The sequence below is a fragment of the Delphinus delphis genome, chromosome 11 (genome assembly GCF_949987515.2).
Source record: "Delphinus delphis chromosome 11, mDelDel1.2, whole genome shotgun sequence".
Lineage (NCBI taxonomy): Eukaryota > Metazoa > Chordata > Mammalia > Artiodactyla > Delphinidae > Delphinus > Delphinus delphis.
In genome coordinates this window covers 86,986,343-87,009,920 of record NC_082693.1, presented here as the reverse complement: position 1 = coordinate 87,009,920, position 23,578 = coordinate 86,986,343, and the positions used below count along the sequence as shown (strand labels likewise).

Sequence of the window (23,578 nt, the reverse complement as noted above, 5' to 3'; positions counted from 1 at the left end):
GAGTCTCTAAACTTTAAAAACATAATAAAGGATATTGTAAACATCATAATACCAATATATTGTACAACTAAGATGAAATGAAAAATATTCTTGAAAAGTGCAACTTACTAAAATTCTCAGGAGAAAGAAAAATTGAATAGCCCTCTCTTAAAGAAATTGCATTTGTAATTATAAAAACCTTCCAATAAGTAAAACTGCAGTTCCCAGGTGGCTTTACTTGTGAATTCTACCACATATTTAAGAAAGAAATAATACCAGTCTTATGACACTCTTTCAGAAAACAGAGGATAATATTGGGCACACTGAACTTGTTTATGAGGCCAGCATAACTCATACCAAAACCTGATGAACTTTTAAGAAAGAAAAAAAAAGTATAGCCAAGTGTCCCCCATAACACACACTCAGATATCCTTAATATATTAACAAATAGAATTTAGCAATATTTTAAAATAATACTACATCATGATCAGTGGGGTTTATTTCAAGAATACAAAGTTGGTTCAACATTATAAAATTAACAAGCCTATTAATGGAGTAAAGGACAGGGTATTATGATTGTCTCAGTAGATGAAGAAAAATCATTTGACAGAAGTCAACACCCATTTATAATTTTTAAAAACTTTATGCAAACTATATGCAAACTAGGAATAGAAAATTGATAAATATCAATTTGGTAAGGATTGTCCACAAAAAGCATAGCTAACATCATACTTAATTGTGAAACATTGAATGCTTTACACCTAAGATAGGGAGCAAAGCAAGGATATTCACTTTCACCACTTACTGAAAAGTCTAGCCAGTGTAATTAAGAGTAGATAATTAACTTACCAGCTCTCCCTCACCCCCATATCCTCTATCATAGCATCCTATTTTTTTTCTAATAGTTATTATATATTTAATTATTTATTTACCTCTGTAAGTTCCTCAGTAAGTTCCAGGAGGGAGGAGTAGAATTGCTTCACAATACTGTGTTTCTGTTGCATGAAAAAGTGAATCAGCCATATGCATACACATGTCCCCATATCCCCTCCCTCTTGAGCCTCCTTCCCATCCTCCCTATCCCACCTCTCTAGCTCATTGCAAAGCACTGAGCCGATCTCCCTGTGCTATGCTGCTGCTTCCCACCAGCCAACTATTTTACATTTGGTAGTATATATATGTCAATGGTACTCTCACTTCACCCCAGCTTTGCCCTCCCACCCCATGTCCTCAAGTCCATTTTCTGTGTCTACCTCTTTATTCCTGCCCTGCAACTAGGTTCATCAGTACCACTTTTTTTTTTTTTTAGATTCCATATATATGTGTTAGCATACAGTATTTGTTTTTCTGACTTCACGCTGCATGACAGTCTCTAAGTCTATCCACCTCACTACAAATGACTCAATTTCATTTCTTTTTATGGCCGAGTAATATTCCATTGTATATATGTGCCATATCTTCTTTATCCATTCATTTGTCGATGGACATTTAGGTTGGTTCCATGTCCTGGCTATTGTAAATAGTGCTGCAATAAACATTGTGGTACATGTCTCTTTTTGAATTGTGGTTTTCTCAGGGTATATGCCCAGTAGTGGGATTGCTGGGTCATATGGTAGTTCTATTTTTAGTTTTTTAAGGAACCTCTGTACTGTTTTCCATAGTGGTTGTATCAGTTTACATTCCCACCAACAGTGTGGGAGGGTTCCCTTTTCACCACACCCTTTCCAGCATTTATTGTTTCTAGATTTTTTGATAATGGCCATTCTGACTGGCATGAGGTGATACCTCATTGTAGTTTTGATTTGCATTTCTCTAATAATTAGTGATGTTGGGCATCTTTTCATGTGCCTCTTGGCCATCTGTATGTCTTCCTTGGTGAAATGTCTGTTTAGGTCTTCTGCCCATTTTTTAAATGGATTGTATGTTTTTTTGATATTGAGCTCCATGAGCTGTTTGTATATTTTGGAGATTAATCCTTTGTCTGTTGTTTCACTTGCAAATATTTTCTCACATACTGAGGGTTGTCTTTTTGTCTTGTTTATTTTTCCTTTGCTTGCAAAAGCTTTTAAGTTTAATTAAGTTCCATTTGTTTATTTTTGTTTTTATTTCCTTTACTCTAGGAGGTAGGTCAAAGATCTTGCAGTGGCTTATGTCAAAGAGTGTTTTTCCTATGTTTTCCTCCAAGAGTTTTATAGTGTCTGGTCTTACATTTAAGTGTTTAATCCATTTGGAGTTTATTTTTGTGTATAGTGTTAGGGAGTGTTCTAATTTCATTCTTTTACATGTAGCTATCCAGTTTTCCCAGCACCACTTATTGAAGAGGCTGTCTTTTCTCTTTGTCATAAATTAGGTGTCCATATGTGCGTGGGTTTATCTCTGGGCATTCTGTCTTGTACCATTGATCTATATTTCTGTTTTTGTGCCAGTACCATACTGTCTTGAGTACTGTAGCTTTGTGGTGTAGTTTGAAGTCAGGGAGCCTGATTCCTCCAACTCCGTTTTTCTTTCTCAAGGTTGCTTTGGCTATTCGAGGTCTTTTGTGTTTCCATACGAATTGTAAGATTTTTTGTTCTGATTCTGTGAAGAATGCCATTGGTAGTTTGATAGGGATTGCATTGAATCTGTAGATTGCTTTGGGTAGTATAGTCATTTTCACAGTATTGATTCTTCCAATCCAAGAACATGGTATATTTCTCCATCTGTTTATGTTATCTTTGATTTCTTTCATCAGTGTTTTATAGTTTTCTGAGTACAAGTCTTTTGCCTCCTCAGGCAGGTTCATTCCTAGGTATTTTATTCTTTTTGTTGCAGTGGTAAATGAGAGTGTTTCCTTAATTTCTCTTTCTGATTTTTCATTGTTGGTGTATAGGAATGCCAGAGATTTCTGTGCATTAATTTTGTATCCTGCAACCTTACCAAATTCACTAATTAGTTCTAGTAGTTTTCTGGTGGCATCTTTAGCATTTTCTAGGTATAGTATCATGTCATTGGCAAACAGTGGCAGTTTTACTTCTTCTTTTCTAATTTGTATTCCTTTTATTTCTTTTTCTTCTCGGATTGCTGTGGCTAGGACTTCCAAAACTATGTTGAATAAGAGTAATGAGAGTAGACATTCTTGTCTTGTTCCTGATCTTAGTGGAAATGCTTTCAGTTTTTCACCATTGAATATGATGCTTACTGTGGGTTTGTCATGTATGGCCTTTACTATGTTGAGGTAGGTTCCCTCTATGCCCATTTTCTGGAGAGTTTTTATCATAAATGGTGTTGAATTTTGTCGAAAGCTTTTTCTGCATCTATTGAGATGACCATATGGTTTTTATTCCTTAATTTGTTAATGTGGTGTATCACATTGACTGATTTGTGTATATTGAAGAATCCTTGCATCCCTGGGATAAATCCCACTTGATCATGGTGTATCATCCTTTTAATGTATGATTGGATTCAGTTTGCTGGTATTTTGTTGAGGATTTTTGCATCTATGTTCATCAGTGATATTACTCTATAATTTTCTTTTTTTGTGATACCTTTTTCTGGTTTTGGTATCAGGGTGATGGTGGCTTCGTATAATTAATTTGGGAGTGTTTCTCCCTCTGAAATTTTTTGGAAGAGTTTGAGAAGGATTGGTGTTAGCTTTTCTCTGAATGTTTGATAGAATTCACCTGTGAAGCCATCTGGTCCTGGACTTTTGTTTGTTGGAAGATTTTTAATTATGGTTTCAATTTCATTACTTGTGATCGGTCTGTTTATATTTTCTAATTCTTCCTGGTTCAGTCTTGGAAAATTGTACCTTTCCAAGAATTTGTCCATTTCTTCGTGGTTGTCCATTTTATTGGCATATAGTTGTTGCAGAGTCTCTTATAATCCTTTGTATTTCTGCAGTGTCAGTTGTGATTTCTCCTTTTTCATTTCTTTTTTTAAAAATTTATTTATTTTATTTATTTATTACCTTTGGCTCTGTTGGGTCTTTGTTGCTGTGCGCAGGCTTCCTCTAGTTGTGGCGAGTGGGTGCTGCTCTTTGTTGTGGTGCACGGGCTTCTCATTGCGGTGGCTTCTCTTGTCATGGAGCACGGGCTCTAGAGTGCAGGCTCAGTAGTTGTGGTGCACAGGCTTAGTTGCTCTGCGGCATGTGGGATTTTCCCAGACCAGAACTCAAACCTGTGTCCCCTGCATTGGCAGGTGGATTCTTAACCATTGTGCAACCAGGGAAGCCCCTCCTTTTTCATTTCTAATTTTATTGATTTACATCCTCTCCCTTTCTTCCTTGATGAGTCTGGCTACGGGTTTATCAATTTTGTTTATCTTCTCAAAGAACCAGCTTTTAGTTTTATTGATCTTTGCTATTGTTTTGTTTCTATTTCATTTTTTTCTGCTCTGATCATTATGACTTCTTTCCTTCTACTGACTTTGGGTTTTCTTTGTTCTTCTTTATCTAGTTGTTTTAAGTGTAGGGTTAGATTGTTTATTTGAGATGTTTGTTTCTTGAGGTGAGATTGTATTGCTATAAACTTCCCTCTTAGGACTGCTTTTGCTGCATCCCATAGGTTTCGGGTCCTCGTGTTTTTGTTGTCATTTGTTTCTATGTATTTTTTTAATTTCTTCTTTGATTTCTTCAATGATCTCTTGGTTATTTAGTAGTGCACTGTTTAGCTTCCATGTATTTGTGGGTTTTTTCCTGTAATTGATTTCCAATCTCATAGCGTTGTGGTCAGAAAAGGTGTATGATATGATTTCAGTCTTCCTAAATTTTCCAAGGCTTAATTTGTGACCCAAGATGTGGTCTATTCTGGAGAAGTTCCATATGCACTTGAGAAGAAAGTATATTCTGCCACTTTTGGGTGGAGTGTTCTATAAATATCAGTTAGATATATCTGGTCTATTGTATCATTTAAAGCTTGTGTTTCCTTATTTATTTTCTGTTTGGATTATCTGTCCATTGGTGTAAGTGGGGTGTTAAAGTCCCCTGCTATTATTGTGTTACTGTCGAATTCTCCTTTCAGGGTTGTTAGCATTTGCCTTATGTATTGAGGTGCTCCTGTGTTGGAGCATAAACATTTATAATTGTTATATCTTCTTCTTGGATTGATCCTTTGATCATTATGTAGTGTCCCTCCTTTCCTCTTGTAACAGTCTCTATTTTATCTGATACGAGTATTGCTACCCAGCTTTCTTGATTTCCATTTGCATGGAATATCTTTCTCCATCCCTTCACTTTCAGCCTGTATGTGTCCCTAGGTCTGAAGTGGGCCTCTTTTAGACAGCACATATATGGGTCTTGTTTTTGTATCTATTCAGCCAGTCTCTGTCTTTTGGTTGGGGCATTTAGTACATTTACGTTCAAGGTTATGATCGATATGTATGTTCCTATTACCATTTTCTTAATTGTTTTGGGTTTGTTTTTGTGGGTCTTTTTCTTCTCTTGTGTTTCCCACCTAGAGAAATTTCTTTAGCATTTGTTGTAAAGCTGGTTTGGTGGTGCTGAATTCTCTTAGCTTTTGCTTGTCTGAAAAGCTTGTGACTTCTCCATCGAATCTGAATGAGAGCCTTGCCGGGTAGAGTAATCTTGGTTGTAGGTTTTTCTCTTTCATCACTTTAAGTATATCCTGCCACTCCTTTCTGGCCTGTAGAGTTTCTGCTGAAAAATCAGCTGATAACCTTATGGGGATTCCTTTGTATGTTAGTTTTTGTTTTTCCCTTGCTGCTTTTAATATTTTTTCTTTGAATTTAATTTTTGTTAGTTTGATTAATATGTGTCTCGGTGTGTTTTTCCTACAGTTTATCCTGTATGGGACTCTCTGTGCTTCCTGGGCTTGGGTGACTATTGCCTTTCCCATGTTAGGGAAGTTTTCAACTATAATCTCTTCAGATATTTTCTCAGAGCCTTTCTTTTTCTCTTCTACTTCTGGGACCCCTATGATCCAAATATTGGTTCATTTAGTGTTGTCCCAGAGGCCTCTGAGATTGTCTTCAATTCTTTTCATTCTTTTTTCTTTATTCTGCTCCTCAGCAGTTATTTCCACCCTTTTGTCTTCCAGCATACTTATTCGTTCTTCTGCCTCAGTTATTCTGCTATTGATTCCTTCTAGTGTATTTTTCATTTCAGTTATTGTGTTGTTCATCTGTTTGTTTGGTCTTTTAGATCTTTGTTAAACATTTCTTGTATTTTCTCAATCTGTACCTCCTTTCTATTTCCGAGATTCTGGATCATCTTTACTATCATTACTCTGAATTCTTTTTCAGGTAGATTGCCTATTTCCTCTTCATTTATTTGATCTTGTAGGTTTTTACCTTGCTCCTTAATCTGTGACATATTTTTTTGCCATCTCATTTTTTTTTTTTTTTTTTTTTTTTTTTATGAGTGGGATTGTGTTCCTTTCTTACTGGTTGTTTGGCCTGAGGCTTCCAACACTGGAGTTTGTAGGCTATTGGGTAGAGCTGGGTCTTGGTGCTGAGATGAGGAACTCCATGAGACCTCCTCACTCGGATGAATATTCCCTGGGGTCTGAGATTCTCTGTTAGTCCAGTGGTTTGGACTCGGAGTTCCCACCACAGGAGCTTCAGCCTGTCCCCAGGCTCATGAACCAAGATCCTGCAAACCTCCTGGGGCAGCAAAAAAAAAAAAAAGATAAAAAATAACAAAGTAAAAAATAAAATTAGACTAGGAAACTAAGAGATATTTTAGGAAGAATATAAAAGCAAAAATATAGATGAATCAACAACGAGAAGGTACATCAGTACCACAGTAGTAAAAAAGAGGAGGAGGGAAAAGAACAAAAATAGTGGGGGTGCCGGGAGAGGCCTTGGCTCTGGAGGGTGGGGCCTAAGCAAGGGTGAGGTTTGGATGGTGGGCCAGGCCAATGCACAGGACCCACAGGGCTGGAAAAGGCCGTGGGGGGTGGAGCTTAGGCTCAAGGAACAGAAGGGGCCCAGGCATGCCCCCAACCCCTGGTCTCAGAGGTCAGGGGACCTCACCTGGGAGCCCAGCAGGCTTCCTGGGCTCGAGTGGGTGGGGCAAATGCCCTCCTCTCCTGTCCTGCTCCTCTTGTCTGGGAGGGCCCCTGCCGCCTGCCTCTCCTGATCTCCCCGGCCTCCCTCCTATGCCCCCAAGGACCTGTGCAGCCTGGAGGGGGCTTTGGAGGGCAGGGGACTGGCCTGGGAGCTCAGCAGGCTCCCGGGGCCTGAGTGGGCGGAGCAATCACCCTCCGCTTCTCTCCCGCTCCTCCCAGATGGCCCCTCCCGCCTGCCTCTCCTGATCTCTCTGGCCTCCCTCCTACTACTCCAAGGACCCATGCTGTCTGGAGGGGGCTTTGGAAGGCAGAGGATTGACCTGGGAGCTCAGCAGGTTCCCTGGCCCGAGGGGCAGGGCTATCGCCCTCTGCTCCTCCCCCACTCCTCCTTCCTGCCTCTCCTGATCTCCCTGGCCTCAGGGGCCCTGATCCTGTCTGACCTCCACTTCTCCTCCCTCCTCAGTCCCCCTATGTCCTACTGGTTCACTTTCAGGTTCCTCCTGTCTCCTTTGGCATCAGAGTCCACCACCAGCGGCCGTCAGGCACCCTAGTTGTGGGGAGATGCTAACTCCTCGTCTTTCCACACTGCCATCTTGACTCTGCCCTGAATACTTTTAATGTTTGGGGAACCTTCTCTTCCCTAGCTTTTCATTTTTTTTCTGGAGAGATGTTCACTAATTTATCCCCAGGGAAGAAGTGAATGATCTCACTGGTGAGTTAATAGAAGGAGTTAGGTGAGTATCACTCATATCATACCTTTTTGCCTATTCAGTTGCAGAGAGCACTTATCCTAGTCCCTTCTTCCATGTAATAAATTTTGTAGGGGCAGCCCACACTGCAAGGAAGGTGCTGCTTATCATTGGGTAGCTAAATCTGTTTAATTCAGGGGTAAAAAATTAGCAAGCTTATCTGTCCTTAAACATAACATGTTTACTCCAATTCAACTTTACTAGTAATGTGGTCTATATATATATATATATATATTTAAATTGAAGTATAGTTGATTTACAATATTGTGTTAATTTCTGCTTTACAGCAAAGAGATTCAGTTATACATATATACATTCTTTTTATATATTATTTTCCATTATGGCTTATCATAGGATATTGAATATAGTTCTCTGTGCTATACAGTTGGACCTTGTTGTTTATCCATTCTATGTATAATAGCCTACTTCTGCTAACCCCAACCTCCTACTCCATCCTTCCCCCCAACCTCCTCCCCCTTGGCAACCACAAGGTTGTTCTCTATGTCCATGAGTCTGTTTCTGTTTCATAGGTTCATTTGTGTCATATTTTAGATTCCATGTAAAAGAGATATCATGTGGTATTTGTCTTTCTCTTTCTGACTTACTTCACTTAGTATGATAATCTCTAGTTGCATCCATGTTGCTGCAAATGGCATTATTTCATTCTTTTTTATGGCTGAGTAGTATTCTGTTGTATATATGTACCACATCTTCTTTATCCATTCATTTGTCAGTGGACATTAGGTTGTTTCCATGTCTTGGCTTTTGTGCATAGTGCTGCTAATGAACATGGGGTACATGTATCTTTTTTAATTAGAGTTTTGTCTGGATGTATGCCCAGGAGTGCCACTGCTGGATCATATGATAATTCTATTTTTAGTTTTCTGAGGAAACCTTCATGCTGTTTTCCATAGTGGCTGTACCAACTTACATTCCTACCAGCAGTATAGGAGGATTCCCTTTCCTCCATATCCTCTCCAGCATTTGTAGACTTTTTAGTGATGGCCATCTGACCACCAGAATCAGTGCAAAGTGATACCTCATTGTAGTTTAGATTTATATTTCTCTAATTATTAGTGATGTTGAGCACCTTTTCATGTGCCTGTTGGCCATTTGTATTTCTTCTTTGGAGGAATGTCTATTTAGGTCTGCTGCCCATTTTTTAATTGGGTTATTTGGTTTTTTTTCTGTTGAGTTGTATGAGCTGTTTGTATTAAGCCCTTGTTAGTTACATTATTTGCAAATATTTTCTCCCACTCTGTAGGTTATCTTTTCATTCTGTTTATGGTTTCCTTTGCTGTGCAAAAGCTTGTAAGTTTCATTAGGTCCCATTTGTTTATTTTTGTTTTTATTTCAGTTGCCTTGGGAGACTGTGTGATCTATATTTTTACCTTTAGTTTTCTGACTTATATTCCCTTCCTTTTCAAAAAGGGAAAAGGGGAGGGAGTGTTATTGACTTGTTCTAAATTCTAACATTTACTAACTAAAAACTAAATATTTATTTGTCAAAAAAATCATAGAATTAAATTACAAACTATTTAGGAAAAAAAGTGACACAGGTGATAGAGAAGGTTTGCTATCATTAAAATATAAGGAGCTCTTACAAATCCTTAAGAGAAAAATTAACTGCGATAGAAACCCAAGAAAACATAAGCTGCAACCCACAAAGTAAGAAATATACAAATGGCTAGTAGTAATGACAGCTATCATTCACTGAGGACTTACTATGTACTATGTCCTAAACAATTTATATGCATTGACTCATTTAATCTTTCAGCAACTTGGTAACATGTTATTTTTTTCCATTTTACCATGACAAACACTTATATATAGTGTTTGTTATATACTAGGTAGCATTGGAGCTTTTCACTTTTTTCCAGCCTATGTCATTATAATAGAAAAACTAATTGTTAAAATTTATGTATGTTTTTGCCCCTTTCTTTTATTTTAGGAATGGAACATTACTAAACTTTCAATTGAATATGATTCTGAGCCCTTTGGAAAGGAACGAGATGCAGCTATTAAGAAATTGGCTACTGAAGCTGGGGTAGAAGTAATTGTACGAATTTCACATACATTATATGACCTAGACAAGTAAGTTTTTTTTAATGGTAAAATACTATAATATTTTTCATCTTAACCACTTTTAAGTGTACATTTCAGTGGTTTTAAGTACATAGAAAATGTACTGTGGGAATGTACTGTGGGACTAGTTTATAAAGTGGAAATAAAAACATACACAATAGACTTGTGGTAGAATTAAGTGAATATATGTCAAACCTTTAGCATTTTATTTAACATCTGTGATTTTTGTTTACCCAGTGACAGATACCAAAATTACAGACATAAGTACATAAGATAAACATACTCAGAATTTCAATTTCAAAACTATTAAAAGCATCACACAGTTATCTTTGACTGTTCTAACTCAGCCTACTAACTTGCCTTTCTGGGCTCTTAGCAATGTTAATTTTATAGTTTATATGACATACATAGCCACAAACTGCCTTGATATATTTTACATGATTGTCATAAGTTATTTTATTTTATGTGTATATATCTAGTCTCTGGATTTTAAGTCCATATGCACATTTTATGTAATATTACATAGTCTTCTGAACAATGGTATAATATCTTATTTCTCAAAGCGTATTTCCTGGACTATCAGTTTTTGGTGATGCTTTGTCCAACAAAGATTCCGTGGTCAAGTTTAAATTTAGAAAGCTTTATATGCTGTAAGATTTGAAGGTTCATAAGATTTGTTAACATTAACCTTTAGCATACTATCATCCTTACAAGTGCTGAAATCTCACAATTTACGTACCTTTTAAATTATTTTACTTTTTTATTTTCACATTTTGTCAAGTTAATAAAACTAATTCTGTAAGTAACACGACAAGCTAGTTAATTTTATTCCAAGTGTATCAAAATATTGTGGTTCGATTCAGTCAAGGCTCTTACTTGATATTAAGCCAGAAGTCATATATCCTTCGATAATAAAGTTGCCTTCTAGTTTACCAGATTTCTTAACTTTAGAGAGCTGATAGCAAGGAGGCAAAACAAGATAAGAGCAATTGCTTTAAGTGGGAAACTCAGTGTTGTGCATAAAATTGGAATGTTTGTTAGATTGAGTGTGAGTATTTACCACATATAATCCATCATATAAAAATGTAACATATAGAAAACATTTTTTCTAAGATTTTTATTCTGCTTCTGTTATGTAATTAGCAGTGTCCTCAGTAGTGCCATTGTAGTATCATTATAGTGGACAGATTTCATTATGACCCTATATATAAACTCAAAGTATTATACCAAAGCAAAATTACTAAAAGCAGAGAGCATAGTTTTTATGGTGGTTACTTTCTGTATGTACAACTGATACATAATTATATGTGGTATAATGAAAACTGTACTGTATTTGGATTAAGAAAACCTTGATTTGCTATTTATTAGTTATGTGACCTTGACTGTTAAATTCTCTTGAGGCTTCAGTTGCTGATGCATAAAACGATGGAGTTGGATTTTACCAATAATTTTTTACTAAGGCTAAATGCTAGTAAGCAAATGGCCATAGTGAAAAAGAATAATTGGTATTTCCAAATTGTGTCTAATTCAGACTACCATTGGTAAGACTTATCTTTCCTTTTAGTATTACTTAATTGAGAAATTAGTGATCAGAATTAAATATAAAATATATACATGAGATACATATGCTGACATTTAACAAAAACATGAGCACAATAGAAAATAGCAAGTGATTATCATGACAGTAATATAGAATCCTAATTAATGAGACTTGCTGATTGCTCCTTGGTATAATATTGGCCTGGTTTAGTTTTTATTGATGATTAAGAGATTCTTTGAGCTGTGTTGTGGTATGTTTTTATATTTCCATATATATTATTTTTTGTTTTTGCCTTTAGGCTTATTTAGCCACTTGTTTTTCCACTCATAGGTGCTTAATTCCCTTTGTCTTAAAAGTTTTGATATTTGCATACACTATATTTTTGATACCTAGCAGATGTCTATAAAATGAAGAGAATGATTTTTAGATTTGTTAATTATTTTAACAAGTTTCTTGGTCCTTAAGCCTTTTCAGAATTTATCAATCAAAATGTATTGTCCTTTTTTTAATACTAACAGCATTTTACTAACTTTTGTAATAGGATCATAGAACTAAATGGTGGACAACCACCTCTTACTTATAAAAGATTCCAGACTCTCATCAGCAAAATGGAACCACTAGAGATACCAGTAGAGACAATTACTTCAGAAGTGATAGAAAAGTGCACAACTCCTCTGTCTGATGACCATGATGAGAAATATGGAGTCCCTTCACTGGAAGAACTAGGTAGGTGTAAACGGTAATACATGTGGAGCTTAAGAGTTAATAAACCATTCAGAAAAATCCCACTTCTAATTTGTCATGTAAAGTATTTTGCACTAAAAGGAAAAGAAAGGAGAAAAAAGAAAAGAAACTCTGAAACTAAGAAGTGATAAATCTGTGCGTTATTTATGTGTTCTATAAATATGTGGTCTATCTGTTATCACCTTAAAATGTACATCTTAAAGAACAGAGACCATGTTATATATCATCTATTTTTGAGGACCTATCCAGGGCTGTCATTTCATTTTTATGCGACTGTCAATTTTTTTTCTTTTCTTTTCTTTTTTTTTTTAGGTTTTGATACAGATGGTTTATCTTCTGCAGTGTGGCCAGGCGGAGAAACTGAAGCACTTACACGTTTGGAAAGGCATTTGGAAAGAAAAGTATGATAATACAGATGATGTTTATATTGTCAAACTGGCACTTTAAAAATAATTTCACTCTTTTTTAAAAACAGAAAAACTGTTGAAAAAGAAGAATTGAGAGAAATAGTTAAAATAGAGCAATCCTAATTGTTTGAAAATTAACAACTATCTCTTCATTTAAATACCCTTCTTCCTCCTCTTCTGATTATTTCCTCTTTAGCTACTATCAATACTAGCCCTTCTATTCTTACTTTGTAAGCTGGTATCTGATGACTATAACTTTGAAGCTAGGATAGAGTTCTTCTATTTCATATTTTTCTCAGTGTCAGAGAGACAGATTGAAGGTGCTCTCAGCCTTGTGTTAGGAATTTACTGCATGAGGATGGCTAAAACAAAAGAATGATCACTTTTATCTTGCTTGTTTTTTATTAAAATCTGTCATTTGTGGCTAGAAAAATGATATTTTATTTTCCAAGCCCTATGTAACTTTTAAAAAAATCTCAACTTTAAACAATCTTTTAAAATGGAAAAGGCAATTAGTTAGCATAATTTTCTCTGTGTGTTTTCAGGCTTGGGTGGCAAACTTTGAAAGACCTCGAATGAATGCGAATTCCCTGCTCGCTAGCCCTACTGGACTCAGTCCTTATCTCCGATTTGGTTGTTTGTCATGTCGACTGTTTTACTTCAAACTGACAGATCTCTACAAAAAGGTATTATCTGGAACTGGAGCTTATTTTTCAAAATACTTTTTTCTTAAATTGCTGATAATACTTCTTTGCTTTTTAATCTTAGGTAAAAAAGAACAGTTCCCCTCCCCTTTCCCTTTATGGGCAACTGTTATGGCGTGAATTTTTCTATACAGCAGCAACAAATAATCCACGCTTTGACAAAATGGAAGGAAATCCCATCTGTGTTCAGATTCCTTGGGATAAGAATCCTGAGGCTTTAGCGAAATGGGCAGAAGGACGGACAGGCTTTCCATGGATTGATGCCATCATGACACAGCTTCGTCAGGAGGGTTGGATCCATCATTTAGCCAGACATGCAGTTGCTTGCTTCCTGACACGAGGTGACCTGTGGATTAGTTGGGAAGAAGGAATGAAGGTAAGTGTTCTTCCAGCTAATGTAGTATGGCCTTATTCTGAAGAACTCTGTACCTTTATAAAACAATTCCTAAAAATTGTCTGCTATGTAGATTCATTTATAGTCTAATTTTTTCAATAGAAAAGCATTTAATTCTCATCATACAGACACACTTTTGGGGAGCAGAATGGCATAATCAGATAGGAGAACTGGTGAAAAGTGGTTCAGTTAACCTGAAGTCATTTCAATGGCTAAATCAGCCTAGCCATCAAGGGAGCTATAAGATTTAATACTCTGGACTTATTGGGTCGATATATATTTATAGGTGATCATTTCTGTCACATAAAGGATTCATCTGAGTTCTTAGAAATAGCACATTTGTTTTATAAATTTTAAGCTATAAATCATTTCATCTCACTTCAATACCATAGCTTTTTGTCATAATTATATTATGTAATGTGAAGCATACAACATTTTGTGACATCTTTTGGTTATATATAATGGGACTTAAATATATGTTTTACCTTCCTGCCTATATCATAAATTTCCCCTATCCAAAGACCATTTCTGATCCTGTGTTTTTTTACATCTCCTGTATTTCCTAGTACAAAGTTGTGCATGAGGTAGATGTACAGCACACAATGAATTTATAAAAAATAATTTATTTTAATTCTATTTCTCTTTTGGATCAAGGAATCCCAAATTTAAACTGTATAATACTAATGAATTTTTAAAGGTCATTTGTATTTGATTGTTCCCATTATGTAGGCCATTGTACTAAGCTTCCAAGTTTTTGTTGGTGGTTTATTTGGTAGCATTTTTGCATTCTTGAAAGTGTTTACTGCTTTTTCTTCCAGTTTTTTAATCTTCTCATATCCCATCTTATCCTTTTAAATTGGTGACTTTAATAACTTTTACTCTCCCCTCTTCCAGTAACACTGCAAAGATTAGAATAGTAAATTCTATTCAGAAATCTATATATTACTAATATGTTTCTTTCCCTGAAATAACTCATTATAGAATAGAACACAGACAAGGAAGCTAACTTTGGAATGTTTAAGTTTACAGCTCTGTGCTAGATTTTCTTGCCTTGACTTTTGATCTACAGAGACCTGGAAAAATGCTTGCTTTGAGAATTACGTGTGTGCAGACTAATTGTGATTACTGTTACTTCCGAAGGTATTTGAAGAATTATTACTTGATGCAGATTGGAGCATAAATGCTGGAAGTTGGATGTGGCTGTCTTGTAGTTCCTTTTTCCAACAATTTTTTCACTGCTATTGCCCTGTTGGTTTTGGTAGGAGAACAGATCCCAATGGAGACTATATCAGGTAAATCAAGAATGATTATTATTCAGTCTGGAATAGCTAATCTAGGAAGAACTTTTCATGTTTAAGCAACATGAAAAGTGGGTATTCCCCACTCATCATGGGCAGCAGAGATGAGCAGAAGGGTAACAAATCATTTAAATGGTATTGATTTGATTTTGGTCATTCATAGCTAATAAATAGTTTGTTATAATTTGCTTATAGTTCATTTTATTAATAATTTTTCTTCCTTCTCCCAAAAGACGTTATTTGCCTGTCCTACGAGGCTTCCCTGCAAAATATATCTATGATCCCTGGAATGCACCAGAAGGTATTCAAAAGGTAGCCAAATGTTTGATAGGAGTTAATTACCCCAAACCAATGGTGAACCATGCTGAGGCAAGCCGTTTGAATATTGAGAGGATGAAACAGATCTATCAGCAGCTTTCACGATATAGAGGACTAGGTATGTCAGTAAATGCCTTTGATTTGTTTCTTTGGCAGCTGTTTATGTACCCATCCTTGAACTTGATCTTGATCATAACTTCATAGGAAATTTTTTCCCTTTAGGTCTTCTTGCATCAGTGCCATCTAATCCTAATGGGAATGGAGGCCTCATGGGGTATTCTCCTGGAGAAAATATCCCAGGTTATAGCAGCAGTGGAAGTAAGTGAAAAGGAAATTTCTGCACTTAGTAACATAAAGAGATTAATTATAAATATATTGTTTATCATACCTCACTATAATATGTTTTTTAAAATCTATCTTTAAATTGTGTAATAGGTTCCTTGTACACATGCATACATGTACATATACATACACACATACCCTCACTCCATTAGTGACATTTTAGAGATAGAAACATCATTATATATAGTGGAATTGGGTCAAGGTAAAGATCTTGCAAACTGAATGAGGTTAGCAATTTTTAAGGATAAAATGAAACTGAAATGTTATATATTCAGAATGGTCATTATTTTTTACTCCCTTTAAGTATATATCAGCTATAAGGTAATTAGTTAAGAAGGTCAGAGGCCCTGTGAACGTGGCCAAAAGATTTATCACGCACATGCATAGGGCCTCTAGTCCTTTTGCACGTGAGTTTTTTCTTACAAAGCCTGGTCTATAATGGTTTTCTTTGTGATATATATAGTTAGTTGCCACATATGTTCTTAATATGTGTCAAGAAGTCAGTATGTATTGGAAATTTGAATCATATCAATTTTCAAAGTTTCTAACCAAAAATAGCATGAAGCTAATTAATTTGATTAAAAACAAGGCTGAATGGCTGGACTTATTACTTTCTGTTTGGTCGTGTAAGGGGATAAAAACATCCATATTCTAAATTCTAAAACGTCATTTTGTGGTTTGGAAATAAGGTTTTTTTGGTATTTCAGTTATAGGTAGTAAAATAAATAATTCTGCATGGTTACTAAAAGGCAAAAAAAAAAAAACACCAAGGCTGCATTAGAGGAAAGCTTATTTTTTTTTAAAAAAAGAAGTCAGCTATTCAAAATTTGATATTAAGAATAACACCTTTAACAAATTGAACCTTTCTGAATTCAGAAATATTTTGCGTACTTTTGAGAGCATCAACAATTAGCTTAAGGAGAAAGAAACGAAAGCACTCATATCTTGACTGCCTACTTTGTGCCTAAGTATGAGGGGATTTTGGCCACATACTCACAATAACCTTGAGGGGTGGTGGTAGGCTTCTCATTTTATGATTGGGAAAATTAGCCTAGAAGAGTTAGGTAACTTAACCAAGATCCCACAGTTAGTAAGTAGTTGAGCTAAGATTCAGATCCAAGTCTAACTAGTCCTAAAGTTCATACTCTTTCCTGTATCACTGGGTCTCCCCTGCAAATGTAATGCCAAATGTAGTGTTCATAAGACAAAATATTTTATTACTGGAATGTGTTTCACCTGCATTCAAATTGTTGCTAATGATGGCAGTGTACTTCAAAAATGTTCTTTCTCAGCGTCTCCTACAATTTGAAGTAAACTTTAACAAGGTAGCATTTCAAAAGTTCTATCAGATTTATTATGCAGTTCACAGACTGCCTCTTTTGCCCACACATGAGTTTGAGGGACAGAAGTTCTGTGAAGCAGTGAGATAACAAGCAGGTGGCAGAGGGTGGAAAGCAACAGACTCCAGTTACCTAGCTAATGGATAATGATGGTACATACTGTTTCTTAGTCCAAATCTGTATTTATCTGCAAAACTAATCATGTTAGCAAGTTAAACTGGAATAATTTTGCTTCACAAATTTATAAACATGATGTTTTGTGATAGGATTAATAAATCTTGAAAGTAGTCTAATCATGTAAATATTTGCCTATAACACACTTTGTAGCTAGGTGCTTAGAGGCTTTCAAAAGACATAGAAGACATAAAAGCTACATAGAGCTTAGAGTCTAAATGGGGGTGTGGAAGGGGTAAAAAGAAAATGAAAAAAGTGATAAATTGTAAGACACTGCCTCCTCATGCAATAGGAAAAAAGGGAGTTGAAGGAACTAGGAAACTTTTCTTAGAAGATGGTGGGGGACTTCCCTGGTGGTGCAGTGGTTAAGAATTTGCCTGCCAATGCAGGGAACATGGATTCAAGCCCTGGTCAGGGAAGATCCCACACGCTGCGGAACAACTAAGCTGGTGCGCCACAATTACTGAGCCTGTGCTCTGGAGCCCGTGAGCCACAACTTCTGAGCCCGTGTGCCACAACTACAGAAGCCCACGTGCCTAGAGCCTGTGCTCCGCAACAAGAGAAGCCACCGCAATGAGAATGAAGAGTATCCCCGACTCAACCACAGCTAGAGAAAGCCCGCAGACAGCAACAAAGACCCAATGCAGCCAAAAATAAATAAATAAATAAAATTTTTTTAAAAAGAAGATGGTGGGGTGGGTAGCATTTAAGTAGGCAGATGAAGGAGAGAGCATTGTAGACCTGAAAATGGGAGTGATTATGGCAAGATCCTTAGGTTACTATGCTGTTAAGAATTTCTCCCCTCAGGTTTCTGTTCCATTTGAAAGGACTTACATGGGGACTTCCCTGGTGGCGCAGTGATTAAGAATCTGTCTGCCAATGCAGGGGACATGGGTTCGATCCTTGGTCCAGGAAGATCCCACATACCACAGAGCAGCCAAGCCCACACGCCACAACTACTGAAGCCCGCATGCCCTAGAGCCCGCATGGTGCAACTACTGAGCCTGCGTGCTGCAACTACAGAAACCGGCACACCTAGAGCCAGCGCTTCACAACAAGAGAAGCCACCGCAACGAGAAGCCCACGCACTGCAACAAAGAGTAACTCGCGCTCACCGCAACTAGAGAAAGCCTGTGCGCAGCAATGAAGACCCAACGCAGCCAAAATATAAATTAAAAATTTTTTTTAAATGCTAGAAAGGACTTATACTTCAGAAGCGTATCCCTTAATGCCCCATACTTACCCTATTCGTAGGCTTTTATTTACAGTGTCTTAAAGGCATTTCAAAGGGCAAGATTCTTTATGATTTAAGTTTTTTAATGACTGTGCAAAAATTCTTAATCTCTGCAACAGAAACTGCATTTTTGTCCTCTCATTTTTGTAGACTTTTTGTGCTCAGGAAAGGAATAAACTAACATACAAAGATGTCTTGAGGTATTTTTGTTCTTATAATAAAGCAGACTACTAAAATTTTTTCTATTATAAAATACCTGTTCAGCATTATTAGTTATTGGGGAAATGCAAATTAAAACTACTAAGAGATAGGACTTCACACCCACTTAGGGTGACCAGTTATCACTGATTGCCTGGCATTGAGGAGTTTCTTGGGACACAGGACTTTCCATGCTAACACTTGAAGAGTCCCAAACTGGGATGAGTTGGTCACCCTATAACCACTAGAGTGGTTGAAATAAAAAAGACAGACAGTAACAAGTGTGTGGAGGATGTGAAGAAACTGGAAAGCTCATACATTGCTGAGAGGTAGGGTGTAAAACAGTGAAGCCATTTTGGGAAGCAGTTTGGCAGTTTCTTAAAAGCTAAACATAAATTTAACATACAACCCAGAAATTCCATTCCTAAGTATCTATCCAAAAGAAGTGAAAATATATGTCTACACAGAGACTTATATGTGAATGTTTATAATAGCTTTATTCATGATAGTCAAAATGGAGTATATCCATATAATGGAATATTAATTCATAAAAAGGAACAAAATGCTGATATATGCTACAACATGGATAAATCTCAAAAATATTATGTTAAGGGCTTCCCTGGTGGTGCAGTGGTTGAGTGTCCGTCTGCCGATGCAGGGGACGCGGGTTCGTGCCCCGGTCTGGGAGGATCCCACGTGCCGCGGAGCGGCTGGGCCCGTGAGCCATGGCCGCTGGGCCTGCGCGTCCGGAGCCTGTGCTCCGCAACGGGAGAGGCCACGACGGTGAGAGGCCCGCGTACCTCAAAAAAAAAAAAAAAAAAAAAAAAAAAAAAATATTATGTTAAGTTAAAGAAGCCAGACACAAAAGACCACATGCTGCATGATTCCACTTATATGAACTAGTGAGAAAAGTCATGTTTTTAAAAGAGAAATTAGATTAGTGCCTACCTTAGGCTTATAGGTAGGAATGGAGAATGAAAGCAAATGGACATGAGGGATCTTTTGGATGTGATGAAAATGTTCTAAAGCTGGATTATGCTGGTGATTACACAACTCTGTAAATTAACTAAAAATTATTGAACTGTACCCTTAAAACAGTTGAATTTTATGGTATGTAAATTACTCCTCAAAACTGCTTTAAAAAACTATTCACTATAGACAGTTTAGAAAATTCAGAAAAATAGAAAATAACAATAAAAATCAAATAAATACGATAATTGAAAAATGTATTTGTTGAAGTTTTTTTAATTGTAAAATATGCACAACATAAAATTTAGCATTTTAACCATTTTAAATGTACAATTCAGTGGAATTAAGTACCTTCACATTATTTTGTGAAGATTTCAGTAGAGTCATGCAAAGATGCATGATGACAAGTATCGCTACTAGGGGAAGCCCTGATGATGGTAAGACCAGTAGCAGCACCATTCAGCGGTGAATTTGCCACAGTCCTGAGTCTGGCCTTCAGCCTTACAAGTCTAAAACCTGAACGTTTGCTATAATTAGTGGTGACCATTCTGTGAATGACAGACTAGAAATTTTAAAATCATATGAATTAAAATATCAACAGGGAACATTAGTTTATTAGCTTATGGTGGAAATATTCCTTTCCAGAAGTCCTCATCCTTGATCAGGGCATTCACTTTCCCAATTTTGAGTACCCGAAAAGCTGAATTCTTTATCCAGAGAAATGTGATAAGTATGAAGTTACACTAAAAATAAGTAGATTGTCTTGTTCGGGCCATCATGCAACCACTCCTAGGGGTAGGATCCTCATATTTTTCCATAATGTTTTCTCTAGAATCTACTTTTCTGTGCTAACCCATTCTCCTATAACATTTTTTCTTTTTAGGAGAGTTGATACAATTTTACAGGCTAGGTAACTGCTCCATTGTTTAACTCTCATCTGGCAGGACCTTATTCCCTTACTGTATCTCCAAGGACATATGTTTTAGATAGGTGCTGAGGGAGGAGGAGGTGAAGGAAGGATGTATATCTCACTGATGCCCTATGTTTTGACTTCATGATCAAGTGTCTAATTGTCATCCAGTAAAGAAGTGTTTTTTAGAAAATGATTATTAGTGATTTTGCCCTTGAACAGTCAACATTCCTATGACCCTAAATTTAAGGACAAGTTAAGTTTTCCTGATTTGGGTATGAGTTTTGGTTCATATGAAGGGTTGTGGATTAATCCTAAAACGCACAATACAAATACTAAAAATTAGATTTGTAATCGTAATATATACAACTTGAAATTAGTTTAAGTAATTTTACTATGTTTAACATACTAACAGGTTGCACTCCGGGGAGTGGTATTTTACATTATGCTTATGGAGATAGTCAGCAAACTCACCTGTTAAAGCAAGGTAAGAATGTAGCATTTGAGCATACTCTTCTTCTCACCTTTCTTATCTTAAACATACATTTTTTTTAAATGTGTAGGAAGAAGCTCCACGTGCACTGGTCTCAGCAGTGGGAAACGTCCTAGTCAGGAAGAGGACACACAGAGTATTGGTCCTAAAGTCCAGAGACAGAGCACTAACTAGGTAAATATTTTAGAGCTTTATTTCTTGCTTTAGCGGAGTATATAATCAACATAAATTAATATAATTTCCAAAATGGAGCTAATCTCTATTTTCAAACCAGAGAATCTGAGGCATAAATTTTTCAGTGATTGTTACAAAATCAGTTAATTCTTAGACAAGAGAAATGTATCTGTACTGGACAAAGTGCTGTACTCAGTTTTATGGTCGTCTGAACTGATGATCTTCAAATTTGAAAAGCTTATGATGTCATGCTCAGGTTTTTCCTCGGAAAAAGCCATCCTTTTCATTTCCTTCCTGTGTGACCAGGAGTCTAAAACAATTAAAGTGACTTTTTTATTTTAGTGGTATTAATATAATCCCCTTATGAAAATTTCCCCAAATCTTCTCTTGATTTTATAAATTTCTTTTATTTATTGTGATACTTCTAAAATCTAAATTATTTCCAGTTTGGGAATAGTTTAAGTTTTTTTAAAATGTTGGCCCTTTTTGGAAGTGTCAGAAAGCCATGCCTGTATTCAGTTCAACTGGTTATGGGATACTATTTTGTGATTTAAATTTATATGAAAAGTATTCATATAGTGCATTTGCCAGTTTTTAAAGACTGCTGTTTCTTCAGTTATCTTGAACTGTTTACGTTTTTTAATCATTGCTATTTTTTAATACCAATATAATTAATCTGTAAATTTCTTGAAGATCAATAAACAGTCATCAGATTTTTGTCATTCCTTGCAATCAAGCTTTACCCAGTTTTTTTTTTTCCTTAAATCACAGAAAACATTCAGAAGGAATACCGTTGCAGCAGAAATTGGTGGGCAGTTCAGTACTTTTTCAGTTAAATTATTTTAAAATGTTCTTCATTAATGGAAAACAGTTACATATTGAAATGCATTATTTCTAATAACATTTCTGTAGTTTTTAACTTTTTAATGAATTTGACATAGGACAAATGGTAATTTGTATATAAAGAACTTGGTAAAAGAATTTGCTTAATGTAAATATGAATAGTCACAATTAGTATAGACCCATCAATATATTTTTGATAATCTTTCATGTATGGTAAAAATTAAAGTGGCAAACTGATATTCTGATATAAAAATCAAAGTTTTGAGAGTCAATGTGAGAATATAGGATTTTAGACTTTCTTAAAAGACTTTGTTAAAATTTTAAGACAGAATTTTTCTTGACATCATTATTTGGTCTAACTTTGAACTCTTTGACAATAATGTTTCAGAAAACATGTGTAATCAAAATTGGTAGTTGTAGCCTCCATTAACATAGACAATATATATTTTAAAGCTTTATGTATGCCTGTTTTGACCCAAAGTTGTGGATATCATAGTATCATGTGTTAAGTTCTTCTTGTCTCCCTTTCTTTGTTCAGTTACAGCTAAAGTGACTTTGTTATTAAAGTATATGCGTATATGGAATCCTGTGTACTTGGTGGTTGCTTTTTTTTTTTTCCTTTCCTTTTTTAAAAATTTTTTGTTTGTTTTAGGTAAGGGGGAGAGCATTGGTATGTGAGATGTGATCACAAATTAGAGACAGATTCTGTAAACTACATGTCACCATTCTGAATGAAGAAACAGCTAATATATATTTAGTAAAATACTTTTCAAAATTATTCCAAGTAAGAATACTATCTTCCAAATACTTCGTACTTTTAAAAATAAAGTTATCTATAAGAAAGATTTAAAATCAAAGAGATTTTTTTCAAGTAATTGGGCTTATAACTCTGAGTTAGTCAGTATGGGGTAGCAGTTAAGAGTGTGGGCCCTGGAGTCAAATGCCTGGCTCTGTCACTCATTAGCTTTGAGATCTTGGGCAATTATTAACCTTTTGTGCCTTCTTTTTTCTCTTCTATAAAAAGTGAGGATGAGAGTAGTATCTGCTTCATACTACATATGAAATGGTCATAACAGTGCCTGGCATGTGGTAGGATGCTCAGTAAATATTAGCTACAGGATTGCTGTTCTGTGTAGCTAGCTCCCTGGAATGTACAGTGCATAGTCTGCATAACTGCCCGCTGCAGCTCTGGCTAGCTGCCATTATTGTTATCATTATTATTATCCCTTTACTGTTCTCCAGTAGGCCAGTTCTTACCATTTGGAATTATAAACATTGGCTTTTGTTTTCCCATCTTTATTAGTGATGTTCAGTGTGGTAATTGTATTTAAAGGTAACTCAAAATAAATTTGAGTCAGAAATCCAGAAACAATCATTTTTATTTTTAGATGATACACATTTTAAAAAGTATCCTGGATAATGAATTAATACTGATCAATAAATTCATTACTGAGAAAGAAATGAGATGAAAGAAAATGAAAGAAAAAACTGCCTTATCTTCTTTTATCACTGTTAATAAGGAGTAATATTTTGTTTTTCACACCTGTACTTTACATCCTGCTCTTTGGACCTGATTGTACTATACAGAATTGAGAAATTCATTGACTTGGAATTTACCATCACCATTTGGGGAATAAAAGATGCAGTTTTCATATGAATAAATCAGTATTTTAGTAAAA

General features: G+C 35.9%; 1 protein-coding gene across 5 annotated transcripts in view; it reads left to right on the top strand.

Moving 5' to 3' along the window:
* The window catches only part of CRY1 (cryptochrome circadian regulator 1), a 93,840-nt gene extending 71,044 nt beyond the window's left edge, over positions 1-22,796 (top strand). For 3 of the 5 annotated variants that reach the window (XM_060025544.2, XM_060025548.2, XM_060025546.2), the window contains exons 3-13: positions 9,684-9,826; positions 11,899-12,083; positions 12,414-12,502; positions 13,054-13,194; positions 13,277-13,588; positions 14,747-14,898; positions 15,138-15,340; positions 15,445-15,540; positions 20,805-20,876; positions 20,953-21,056; positions 21,828-21,963. In XM_060025544.2, coding sequence (XP_059881527.1) covers positions 9,684-9,826; positions 11,899-12,083; positions 12,414-12,502; positions 13,054-13,194; positions 13,277-13,588; positions 14,747-14,898; positions 15,138-15,340; positions 15,445-15,540; positions 20,805-20,876; positions 20,953-21,056 — 1,497 coding nt within the window. In that variant the 3' untranslated portion in view covers positions 21,828-21,963. Of the gene's footprint in view, positions 1-9,683; positions 9,827-11,898; positions 12,084-12,413; positions 12,503-13,053; positions 13,195-13,276; positions 13,589-14,746; positions 14,899-15,137; positions 15,341-15,444; positions 15,541-20,804; positions 20,877-20,952; positions 21,057-21,827 lie in introns of all 5 variants that reach the window. The other 2 variants (XM_060025549.2, XM_060025545.2) reach the window with 2 other exon arrangements.
* Positions 22,797-23,578: the final 782 nt, after the last annotated feature.